The following is a 13,453-nucleotide window of genomic DNA, read 5'->3' as shown; positions in this document are numbered from 1 at the left end:
CTAGTTAGTCATCTTTCAAAACTGTATCTATTCAGCCACCCAAATACCAAATTTCAGGAAAAGGGGAAAAGGAAGAACTTCTTTATTTCCAAAAACCATTACAAATTGAATATTTTTCACAGATTAATGCTGGAACTAGCATTAAACAAAGCGGAACTGACCTCTGCTTTAAGAGTCAGTCATAGGATTATATTAATTTTTTGTAGTTCATAATACAAACTTCTCAGTGAAGCCTAAATAGTTATTCTTAATTTTTTCCTAGATGAAGAAGGAGTGAGGTATGTGCCTGTACGTCCAAGACCACCCATAACTCTGCTCCGTCACTATCGCAATCCATGGAAAGCCGCCTATCATCATTTCCAGCGATACAGCGATGTTAGAGTAAAAGGTATGTCTTCCACTACACAATTTGTATAGGTGTATTGAAATGACATATTAGCCATCAACAATGCATGCAAAAGTATATTTAAAAACATATAACATTTCAACTGTATATATAAGATAATCTATATCATTTTTCCAGTACCTATTAGGTACAATAATTTCCAATAATCTTGCTCTTTTTTTGTGCCCCAGCAACTCCTGACATTATTGTTCTGAAATTCATAGTAGCATTAAAATATGATGTGTCAGATCCACAATAAGCTTCATATGTTTAGTTCGCTAAAATCCACAGCTACCCTAAACCATAAACCTGATGGTCCTTGGCCAACGCAACCCATATCTCCCCTCCCCCATTTTAAGAAAGCGCAGTATTTTATTATATATTTTTTAATCTAATAATTATTGGAATATATCTGAGCTGAAAGTATCTTTAGAGCTTTCCAACAGTTACATGGTTTTTCTTGATGGCTAACATGAATAGAATAAATTGTATGGGGAAAAAACACAGACTTGTTTACACTTCAGTACATATTTGGACCACAAGGTATGACCTTTACATGTGTAGTGTGCCTATTGACCTAAAGCAATTATATTACTCTAATAAATATCCACATAAAATAGAACCCACTATTAATAATAACCAGTGCCAATCCATATTCCAAATATATTTTTCATTAATTCTTCATTTGTTAAATGCCTGTCTAATAACCAGATCTTAGCAAGTATTATGTTAGTTAATAGTAGTCTTATTAGTGGAGATATCCACGTTAAGAGAATTCTGGTACAGAACATTCATCTTCTAATCTACTCCTGCTGCACCTCATAGGAAGTAGAGACCCTCAGTATGTGTTCTTTGCCACCAAATTTTACATGGAACCAGTAGCCTCACAATTCCCAGCTGCCAAACCATGGCATTTTATAGGTTATTACAAGCTTGAATTTGTACCAGCCAAAGTTTCTGGCAAGCCAATGTATAACAAAAATTAGAGAAATTCCATCTGGAAATAATGAGGGCACAAGTGCCTATCAAAAGCTCTAATCATCTCTATATTTCAGAGATTGATAAGTCTCCCAACAGAATTGTTATCCCGGTTGTTGGGAATTTCCCATGTTTTCAATTTGATCAGGCCATATGAACAGATCCTGTACCTCTACTGTAAATTATTAAGTAGATATAACAAGTGATATCCACCTTCTTGTGCAGGCTTGCACAATTTGTAGAAGGGGAAGGATCACACTGATACATTAAAAATACCCAGTGCACTGATCAGATGTTTCCCAACTAATAGAGAGGTGGCAGCACTGGAGCTGGAGGCATTGGAAGTGCTTAGCAGGTACCTTTAAGAGCAGTGACAATGTGAATTTTTTGACCTTTAAAAAAAAAAATGCCAGTGGGTCAAAGGGTGTTTAGCAGGCTTCATGCAGCACAATATTGGTAAGGTCTGTAGTAATATTGAGTTACCGCCAATTCTGTCTCTAGGGACAACAGATAGAAATTGCCCAGCATCATCATCATAGGAGTAGAAACCACCAACCACATATTGATTCAATTGGCTCAGGGGGGATGGCCATGTGCAGGACAGAATAAAAAAACATTTCTACCTGGTCTCACTGGCTCAATCTTACAGCCATCTGTAAAACAGAATTTCTGGTAACTGTCACAGCTCCAAATGAAAAAGTGCACTCTGCCCTGAGGCTGATATGGTACCAGAGATCCCAGTAGGCATATTTTGGCATCAACATCACTCAGTACCTTCAGTAAAACATTTATTTGTCCAATTTATATAGGCATCCATCTCAGAAAATATATGACTCTGGATGGCATACAACAAAGATAAAACAATATTTTAAACAATTAGTATTATTAAAAAGCATTAACTATAAAAACAAAGCTAAAAATAAGAAGTAACAGAACCTGTTAATAATAGTAACAGAGCCTGTTAATAAAAACAGAGCCACCACACTACTTCACCAATCCCAGGCCTACCAGCATCATGAAGTCCTAAGGGATCTTCAGAAGTGATGGAGCCCATAACATTCTCTTTGATTGAGCTAGTGGGATGAGCAGATGAAAATGGGGAGATGTGGTCCCTAAAATGACCCAGTGCATGCAATGTATGGCTTTAAGAGTCAATACCAGCATTTGCATTGATCCTGGAAGCAAACTGGTAATCAATGCAGCTTGCAAAGCAGGAGTGGAACATGTGTTCTGCCAGAAACACATATAACTGCTCACACCATCGCATTTTCCACAGCTGAATTTTCCAGATACTCTTCAAGGGTAGCCACAATTGGAGCCCATTATACTAGGATGAAAGCAGGGCATGAGTGGGGCCTCACAATCTAGGGCTGGCATTAATTGGTATAGAAGACAGGTTGTGCAAAGAACTTCCTAATCATGATTTCCATCTACCGATCGAGTAGGAGTAGTGAGTCTAGGAAGATCCCTAAATTGCTCACATAGTCTGTTTGGGACAGCATAACCCAACCCAGAATCAAAGATGGCATAGTCCTGTAAGTAGAAGGCCCTACAACTCAAAGCCACTCATTCTTGCAAAGTTTCAATTGAAGCCTACTGATCCCTATCCATATCCTTACAATCTCCAGGCACCAGGATGACACCCATAGCATTGCTTAATTTACCAGGGGCAGAGATATACAATTGGGTGTTTTCAGCATTCTGATATTTCACCCCTTTGTGATAGATAAGCTCATCCAGCAGTCTGCTGTTGAATAAGACAGCACCAATCCCTATAGTGCCCTACATGGTAGGGGCCGAAGGAGAGACCTTCCCTCCCCAATCACCACTAACTAGAATCAACTCTGGAGAAAGAGAATCAGCACAAAAAGGTGTTGCCTAACCCCAAATCCTCTGAGTTGATGGCATCTGCCCAAGTGGCCAAATAAAACAAGGATGGATACACAACCACCCACCCACACCAAAGGAGTAACTCACTCCTCCAACCTAATCATCTTAATTATTTTCTGTCTTTCATCTAATTCAGTTCACTATCTCTGTCAATTGCTACATGTCTTCCTTTCTTTAGCTGTGGTAGTGTTCTCTCCTAATTTGTTGTAACCAAATTATTTCCACTCTTTTTTGGGTCTTAGTTAATACTCTGAATAGCAGAATTTTAACTGCAGTCTAAGTAGGCTTCCAGTTATTTATTGATCACCAAACAGCAGCATATTACAGCAGCTCCAGCCACAACAGCTCTGAATGAAGAAGCCCACATTTCAGATCTCCAGATGCTTCTCCCATGATACATGATCTCCCAGTGTATATTGGAGGTGGTGACCCTTTGAGAGCTGTATGCAACAAAATTTCATTTTAATGTATGCCAATTAGTGTACATTTAAAGAGACAATAATGTTATTTTAAGTGTCACATGATTCTGCCAACCCTTCCACTGCCAATGTTGTTCTGTCCAACGACCATCTTGCTTTTTTTTGTTCTTTTTTATTCATATTTCAGCTCCAGATCCACTACCTTTGTTATAATTCTTTATCCTCAGAAATCAACATTCCCTAGCTAAAATTCCTATTTACAAACTTTAAAATTCTTACCTAGATTGAAATAACTTTCCCACTCATTTCATCTGAATAGAGGTTTAGCTTTTTTAAAAAAACATCTTCACATATTGAAATCAGAATTTGATTTTTAAGGCTGTTCCATTCCAATAACTGAAGTTGACCATTATATAATCAACATATAAATTATACATACTTTTACTAAACAATCCGTGTCTCTTTTTACTCTGTAAAAATAAAATAATCTACTTTCTTTTTTGCATGGTTATTTGCTTCCTTCTCGTCTCATTCCTTCTAGAAGAGAAGAAAGCTATGCTACAAGAGATAGCTAATCAGAAAGGGGTATCTTGTCGTGCACAGGGATGGAAAGTCCATCTCTGCGCAGCACAGTTATTACAGCTGGTAAGTGGAAAAATCATGTTGATTCTGTATAAAACAATTCCAGAACTGTTTAGGAAGTCATTTGAAAAATTACATATATCCGGAGAAAAACCCTTTCCGGAGTTCGGAGTTTAGAAAAGAGAGCCAAAAACAGAGGGGAAAAATATAACACTGTCATCTAGTGACTAGAGGCTTGGACCATCTGATATTACAAAGCTATCAGTTTGATTTTTCTAAAATGGTCAGTGGAAAAAACTTCACTGAATTTGTTTGAAACCTAGCAAAAGCCTTGGATGTTTTGGCAGTGTTTATAACTTGGAAAAATGGCACTCTATGAAGAAGAAAAGGAACTAACATTGCAAAAAATTATGTTAGAAATTTAAAAAACTCTTAATAACTAAAGAGAGAATTGAAAAGAGTCTTGAATGTATAGATCAAAATACAAAATATCAAAATACAGAAAGTACAAAGGGGAAGAGTTGACAATATTTATAAAACAACTATGAAATTTGAGGACAGAGTTCAAAAAATTACAGAGACATATGAAAGTGATAAGAAAATTGTTGACATTGACAGCAAATCAAGTGTGGAGAGAAATGATACGTGCGGAATATGGAAAGGAGAGATCGATGAACCAGAACTCTATCTCAGATGTCAAAACATAGGTAGAAGCACCAGTGATAACAAAAGTCGAGCAGATGAAATGAACAGATGGAGGGTTTCGAATTCTTTTAAGATATGCAATGAACAACAAATTGTCAAGAGAAGGCCACATAAGACTTATCAAGAAAATACTTAGAATACAGATTCTACAAAGAGCAAGAGATATTGGACTGCACTATTTCTGGAAGGATACAGGATGATGAAGTGAAATGTCACAATAAAATTTAGTTAAATGTAGTTAAACTTTGAGTATTATGTATAAGATAAAGTAATAATAGCTATAGTCAAATAAATGATCAATAATGATAATAAAGCATTTATATATACTAGATTGATATGAAATTTTATATAAACTGTAAGTGAGGATGATGATGATGTTGAAAAGCCTTTTTATAAAAGATAAATAATTCTATATAGAATAGAATATAAAGATGTAATATCATTGGATGATTTCAGGATGATGTAATGAAATGCCATAATATAAATTTACTTCAAATTTAATATGCCTCATATAAAAAGGATGTAATTATAGCTATGCTTAATGCAATTTTAACAATTATAATAATCTGCATAAATGTATATTAGATTGATGATACTAATAATGGAAAAAACATGGAATTGAAAATTATTAGAGAATGTTATTAATGCTAAAATAATAGAATGAGTTAGAATAGGATTCAAAACATTCTTATTGGATATATTGAAGATGATATAATGAATCATTATAATATAAATGGATACATATTTAGAATACCTTGTTTTAAATGGTGAAACAATAGTGATAATTAAACAAATGAAGTACAATAATGTATACAAAGATATTTGATTGACAATAAGTGGTTTTTGAAAAAGCTCAAGCAATGACTATGGAAAGGACGGAGAAATTTTTTATAACCAATCGACACACTGTATATAGTTGAAGAGGTTTTTTATGTTATATGTTTTGCGTGTTTGTTTGAAAATAAAAAAAAATATTTTAAAAAAGTTACATATAGAAACCATCATTAATTGCCACGACTATCTCTTCAAAAATGATGCAAGTAAATTTGTATCAAATAAACCTAAAACTTTAGTTAAGGGAGGAGGTTTTGAGTCAGGCATAATTACTGATACATTTTGTTCAAATGCTCAAAACGTACCTCTAGTGCACTGGTTTAAGGAAGTGGTATGTAGCCATTTATCTGAGGCAATACTATTGTGTATTCCTGGTTGTCCTATTGAAAGAGAGGTAAGCGCTTAGGCTTAGTGCCATATTTTTATATTCCAGAAGTGTAGAAAGGAAAACCAAGATAAGGATGTTATACATAGAAATCTGTTGGTTTTTAAAAAGTATATGAAGCTTTTGACCAAATCAAGATTGAAATCAGACAAACACTGAATTGGAATTTGTAATTTTGTACTGTTATGAAAAAGTGTGAAGCTTAGATATTGTCAAATTTAATATTTTATAGACTAATCTGGAACATGATGTGTATGAACGACTCACCTCCTTACAAGAAGGCATTATCCCCAAGAAAAAGGCAGCAACTGATGATGATTTGCATCAAATAAATGAATTGATACAGGTGAGTTGTATTTATTTTGCTAATTTCTTTGGCCTCTGCTGTAGCTGCAGAATAAAGCCTTCATTTTTTAGAGGAAACAACTGTGTAAAAGAAAGGTAATCAATACAATATGTGAATTGAAGATTTTCATTTGGTTCCTTTTTTTCTTAGCAAACTGATTTAATTCATATTTCCTGAACTGTAAATCAAATCTGAACATCTTTTGGATAAATAAATGTTTAATATCTGAAAAACAAAGCTGCATGTATTCAACCGAAAAATCATAAAAAATAATTTGATATTATCGTTTGTTTTTTTAGGCCCTGATATTAGAACCTGTTATCAAACCATTTAAAATTATTTCTTTTATCAAACAATATTGCATTCAAAGCATGGCATTACATAATACAGTCCATAAATTTGTGTATGCTAAACTATTACATAGTTTTTGTGCTATACATTTACATTCTGAAGGCCACCCTTTCCCCTTTCTGGTGTCCATTTCTTGTTAAACACAGTTGAATCTTTAAAATAAGAAAGGGAATCTTTTTCAACTGAAGTTCCCTAGGCTCTGCATAAATACATCTGAAACTTCATTTTAGTGAAAAGCAGAGTGGGAAAGGGGATGTGGAGTTGGGGAACAGGTGTTGGCATGTGGCTCCCTATACAATACCTGTCATTATTTACCTTGTTATCATTTATCTCATTTTTGTTGTGTGCAATAATTTCACATTTTCTATAGGGACCAGTTGTATTAAAAAAGAACTGGGGAGGCATGTACATTAAAACATTGTTCTGAATGGTCCCTTCTAATATGCTATAATAATACTTCCGAGTTCTTCAGTTACTTTTTGGTGTTTCAAGATGATTGAAGATAAAATGCAGTACTTAGAAGTATTAATATTTTAAAAATTCAATGGGTTATATTTGTTATATTTCAGGGAAATATGCAGAGATGTAAACTTGTAATGGATCAAATAAATGAGGCTCGAGAATCCATGCTAAAGGTCTTGGACCACAAAGAGCGCGTTCTGAAGCTCCTTAACAAAAATGGAACTGTCAAGAAGGTATCCAAATTGAAGAGAAAAGAAAAGGTTTAGAAACAAAACTAAAAGGACTGAAAACAAAACATGTACAGAACAGTGTTAAGGTTCTTTTGTTGGAGGTTTCTTGTAAGAAGCAACATTTACGTAAAAAAAGACGAGAAACATGGAACCCAGTGACCTTAAGAGACTATTAATAATCTGTCAATGGAACAAAGATTTTTCTCAGGCTCGTCCCTGTTTAAACTCTTTAGTCTCATTTTGTTTAGCTTTCTTGATATGTCCCAGTGCCTACTAATTGGAACCATTGACGCAGGTGTGATAGTCCCCTTCCTTTCATCTTACAGTTTTAGACATTACTTCACTGATTTGTACAATGGATTCCTGCAACAGATCTCAAGAGCCACCTGTCTTGAAGCAAACTGTCATAAATTGGAAAAATTTGGGGAGATGACACTACTTCCACTAAGCCCTGCCCATTCAAGCTCCTTGCAGTGGCTGAAGCAGCCTTCATAAACCAGTGTCTTTGCACTGGCAATTCTGCTATGTTTAGAATCATAAGTGGTTCTGCAGTCTCTAGCTGTCTATTTTTAAAATACATTTCAAAGTTATTTGTAGTGTTGTGAATTTTGTGCTGTGCCCATGTTGGTGCTCCAGGATATTGTTTTCAACTACAGCACAGTTCTTTCTGTAGCTGGTGTGATGCTGTTCATTATATTGCATAAAATTGTGCTATATAACATCTGAAAACGTAAATAAAGGATTTGGAAGATTTTGTATAAGAATAATGGTTATAATTGTGTGGGAAAATGAAAATGGCAAAGAGAAGAGCCTGTATTAAAATATATATTTCCCTTCCAAGCTGTTAAGGACAGTGATAATCCATCAAGATTACAGGTAATTTGATTTTTAGAAGCCAATGGTTCTTTTAATCCAATCTTATAATTATTATGCTAAAATAAGATAAAATAAACAAAAATATCCAGATTGTATAAATTTGTCATTTTGACAGAAACAATAAGAATCCAAACTTTACAGAAATTCTGCTCTTATTTATTTCAATTAGGATTTCACAGAATAAGAAAATTATGCACTAAACAGAGTTCAGTTTAATATGTATGTGTGGTTTTATCAGAGTTTCCCATTATGCTCATGATCCAGTCTCATCAAGGTAATCCAAGATTATCATTCTCTACATCTGTATTTCACTTTTAATTCTTCTTAAACTTCAGGTTGCTCCAATTTTTAGCAGTCGGAAAGAGAGACCAATCCACAAAACCCCCAAGCAAACACAATTCTTACTATTTCTAATTTATTTACCAATAACATTGAATATCAGACAAGAAAAGTAACATCAAAATGGACATGAAAAATGTTTATTTGGATAATAAAATGTCAACTTCTACTGAAAAGATTAGCAAGCCCCACAAATCAGTGAGGCCGCAATATCTTTATGGCCCTGGAAACTTCTACAATTTCAAATCCAAACATTGAGAGCACTGTGTAGATTCATAACATAAAATTTTTGTGGCACTTTGACATCATTTAAAACCTTCCCCCTCTTAAGCTCATAAAACAGAAAAATTCTCTAAGACAACCCTACCTGCTATGGAACATGCTGTTGTTCAATATGTTAAATGTTAATGTTAAATATGACTCCCTATTACCAATAATATGCCTGCTCTCATTGTTGCAGATTCAAAACTATAAAGCTAACGAAGACTTTTGAAAATGGAACAATTTAAGTACTACATTATTCTCTTACACAATTCTAGTGTTCTACTTATAAAACAATTGCACTTTTGCCAGCTGAGTTAGGAAAGCAACTTAAAGAATAGATTTTCAAGGACCCCAAGTATGTGGTAGATTTATTGTAGCAAAATTAACAAAGATGCCATTCCACAAAAATTCCAATGACTGCTCTATAATAAATGCAAACTCTAATAGAATAAAAGTTCAAATTCTTGCGCCTCTTATTTCCTGCCTGCATGATGTAAAGTTTAAGTACCACTCTTGCACAAGATGGGTATGGTGACAGTTAAAAGTTGAGGTACAACTTATGTATGTATTTATTTCTGTGCAAATATTTACAGAGCTATTTTAAAACACAGGCTATATGAATTAGTGTAGAATATACCATACAAAAATATAATAAAATCCAGAAGCTACAAGGACAATTATAAAACAAGAACTTTAAACTGAGGATTTCCTCTATGTACAAGCTTTCTCAATTAACAATGAACAGCACATGAATACCCTTTTTATATGCTCTCAGCTCGAGTCAACATACAATAAATCTGATGAATTCTATAGCATGCTACCCATCTCTACAGCTTAAGAATACTTATATTCTAGGGCAGCATCAAGGGTTCCTTGATATCTTTTTTATGTGAAATCAAAAACTAATTTGATTTCACAATTTTTATGTAAAAGAAAATTAAAACTAATAATTTTGCATTCCCATATCTTCCTAATTCTAATAAGCAACTAAATTTATCAAAAATGTCTTAAATTCAAGTAATTCTGCAAAGGTACTAAGAGTCTGGTCTGCAAACAAATGTCACTAGGTTCAAAATATTTTTTTTCTATGTGACAGTGCAATTCTATGCACTTAGAAACAATATTCTATATGATTCAGTAGAATTTTATACATAAAATCAGACTTTTTAAGGCTTGATCTATATTTGCTTGCTCACAAGTGACTCAATGAATTCATCTGATTTAAAAATATATAAAGGACTGTGTTGTTAGTAACTTAGTCCTTCATATTTTGAGAGCCTTATAAATCTAATAGAGTAATAATTATATTATTAAAGAGGATCAGATCTAATAAGTACTGAGATGATTAATCACAAATCACACCCATACTAATGTCAAGAAAAAAAGAAAAGACATAGCCATATATTCACTAGCAGTCAACCTGGGAAATCTTTGCTCTATTTTTCTAACACAATAATGATTTTTTCATCATCCCCACAGGTACCATTAGCAAATCTGAAGTGAAGTCACAATTTGGAAGGACTTGCTAACAGAAGCATCTATGAGAATTTTATCCTAGAGCAAGACCAACTTTTTGTTGAATTTTGGGTCTGGGCAAAAGCCTAATGTACAGCCATACCCCTTTCTTGCAAAACTGCACTAATCTTGCCAGACAAGGGCAAGCCAATTGCAGATAGATTCAATTCTGCTGGGGGGAAAGGAAGGATTTCTATGCCATTCATGAAAAAAACAACTTTTAGCCATGCTGTCCCAACCTTCTAGGTGGTAGATAATATATGCCCATTTCAAAAGTGGAAGGGGCGCTTTCAAAGTACAAGAACCCCAGTGAGACAATAGATTCTGCCCACTAGTCGGGCCTGTAGATGACCCTGCTGGATCATTTCCCAATTTAAATTAAACTAGGTGCCCAGCTCTCCCTCTCCTGGCCAGTATTCCTTATTTTTTTTGTCAGGTAAAGCTTTAATCCTGCAGGTCAACTTGCAGCCTTAGCCACAGTCCAGCCTTGAACTTTAGGGCCAAGATTAAGGATACAGCAAATTATTTGGAGAGAAGCCTACTAGACTCTGCACATATTGAAAGGAAGTGAATTTATTTCCTTCCCATTGTCATATGTTTAGTCAGGTAGACAGGCTTCAAAAGAGGATGAAATGCTTCTGAGACAGAAAGCAGTTCCTAAAGAAGGAAAAATTTACATGGAGGGGGAACGGGGAAGATGACTGACTGACCTGTGGATTGTCCCCAGAAACCTCAGTTTGTCCCAAAATCCTTACTCCCAGGAGCAGAGTTGCAAGAATAGCAAGATGTCTTCTACAGAAATACATAGGAGATATAAAATGCATGAAAAACAATATATGATGGCTTTTTGCAGCCTATGAATGTTTTACTCTATTTTCCAAAATTGCCTCTTGAATCAGGATGCCTAATTTTATTTTGTGTTCTAGTATGTTGTGGTTTCACTCAAAACCGCCAGCTTTACGTCATTTTGTCAAATAGGAGAACTGGTTATGGGAATTGCTACCCTTACCTACAGCAATCAAGCTTTACTATTTATCATTTTAGGTGGTCTTAGCAATGCAAACTATGAAAACCCCTTAAAATGCTGTGCCACAAACATCTGCAATAGATTTTGTCTGCTCTACAATTCAATCTGCCAATACAATTATATTTGTCATTTAAATCTGCAGCCTTAAGCATACTTACTAAAGGAAGTTTCTATGAGTTCAGCTGAATGTGCATCTCAGTAAAAATGTGCAGTATTGTCAGCCCCTTCATGAAAATAGATGATTTAATTATCTGAAAAAATACACTTACTTAGTCCTTATGTAATCAAATTTATCTTGAATCTTTAAATAATGATTTTAAAATTTAAAGCGCAGACATGCTAACAAAGATGTGCTCTGTCATAGAAAGTTTTTCCAATTGTATATGTCTGTGAAAGTTGGACTATTTGAAAATCTGAATCAAGAAAAATTGATCTTTCAACTGTAATGCTAGAGAAAATTAATGAGATCACAGAAAGAACAAATAATACTGAAATAAAATCAGACTGCTCACTAAAGGAATAATTAAGCTATAACGTAATTATTCTGCAGCAATGATACAGAAACAAACATTATTGGAAAAGAACCTGGTTTTCAGAAAAATTGAAATGTATATGTGTGTATTTGTTCGCTTGTGCTGGTTAACAAATGCAATGTTTATTTCAGAAAAATTGAAGACAATTGAAAAAGCAGCTGACAGGAAGAAAAAGTGGTTAAATAATGTCACCAATCACTCAACCACAGTTCATGCTTGGGTGATTGATGACATTATTTAACCACTTTTTTTATATAAGTACCAACAGTCCATGCAAAAAAAATATTCATTAGATCACAAAAATTCAGAAGTATCTGGTTAACAGGTCTTAAATAGAAGAGTATCATGTACACAGATGTATGACATTAATAATAATCTATGTACTTAGATGCAGCATTATAGAGTTTATTGGCTGACCTCTGTTTGAAATATTGCCAATAAGAAGCTGAGATTAGTAGCTAGTAACAGCTTTATGGAAAGCGAGTTATTTCAAAGCTACAAGAAAGTTCTCTTTCATTTGGTTCACCTTAATTTCTACAATCAGGTAAACTGTAGCTATACATTACCTGCAATCTGTACAATTTCTGAAGAAGTCTAAAAGGCATATTGTTGCATGATTGGGGGGAAAACCCCACTTTGAGGTGTACATAATGCTATTGACCATAGTCAATCTTCGTCCCATGAGAAATAGGCCATGTGCAAGGAAAGACACATAGCCTCGCCATAGCTTCTAATCCTGTAGTTTGGTTTCCCTTTTTTTAAGCGTGCACTTGAAGTGGTGAGACTTTTGGCTGAAAAGTAATGCATTTCTAGTTTATGTGATGGAATTTTAAAAAGGAAAAAAAAAACCTGATCGATAGAACAGAGAGGTTTTGAATTGCAAACCCTAGAATTATAAAAAAAATATCCCATCGTTAACTAGCTAGACCTGGGTTTCTAAACATTGAACGGTTGTCCCGAAGTAGTTTTTACGACCTGTTTTCTTCGCCTACATGCTGTTAAAAGACGTAGCAAACTTGTCCTGATTCTCCTGAGGCTGCCAGTTCTTACCGGTGGACCGACAAAATAGTCTTTTGAGGAAATTCCAAAGGGACGCCTAACATACGATATCGACTCCAGTTATCCGTTAAAAGGAGGAGCCTCTCCATTTCCCTTCGTTCTCTATAGTCGCCGGGGCTTCTCACGTGACCTTTTTAACGGCTCAGTATGCGGCGGGTGGAAGTTCCTGTAATCTATGGTTCTTTTTGGAGAAACTGTCCTCGCTGTCTATGGTTTTCATGGGGCCGATGGGAGGTCGGTGTGCACATTCCTCTCCCATTACCTCACACTCAA

At 34.7% G+C, this 13,453-nt stretch overlaps 1 protein-coding gene and 1 long non-coding RNA gene across 5 annotated transcripts in view; one reads left to right on the top strand and one right to left on the bottom strand.

Moving 5' to 3' along the window:
• SAP130 (Sin3A associated protein 130) overlaps window positions 1-7,946 on the top strand; it is a 27,038-nt gene extending 19,092 nt beyond the window's left edge. For 3 of the 4 annotated variants that reach the window (XM_087725678.1, XM_014064242.2, XM_014064240.2), the window contains exons 18-21: window positions 263-388; window positions 4,214-4,317; window positions 6,411-6,524; window positions 7,445-7,946. In XM_087725678.1, the coding sequence (XP_087581804.1) occupies window positions 263-388; window positions 4,214-4,317; window positions 6,411-6,524; window positions 7,445-7,603 (503 nt within the window). In that variant the 3' untranslated portion in view covers window positions 7,604-7,946. The remainder of the gene's footprint in view (window positions 1-262; window positions 389-4,213; window positions 4,318-6,410; window positions 6,525-7,444) is intronic. The other variant, XM_014064241.2, reaches the window with a different exon arrangement.
• LOC106547174 (uncharacterized) overlaps window positions 1-13,453 on the bottom strand; it is a 15,603-nt gene extending 2,150 nt beyond the window's left edge. The window contains exons 1-2 of the long non-coding RNA XR_015698043.1: window positions 12,688-13,453; window positions 11,272-11,353 (exon numbers count right to left, since the gene is read on the bottom strand). This is a non-coding gene — a long non-coding RNA (uncharacterized LOC106547174). The remainder of the gene's footprint in view (window positions 1-11,271; window positions 11,354-12,687) is intronic.

This window comes from Thamnophis sirtalis, unplaced genomic scaffold (genome assembly GCF_051295495.1).
Source record: "Thamnophis sirtalis isolate CommonGarterSnake01/CBP01778 unplaced genomic scaffold, rThaSir2_p1.2 scaffold_11, whole genome shotgun sequence".
NCBI classification, from domain to species: domain Eukaryota; kingdom Metazoa; phylum Chordata; class Lepidosauria; order Squamata; family Natricidae; genus Thamnophis; species Thamnophis sirtalis.
This window is presented reverse-complemented; position numbering and strand designations above follow the sequence as displayed.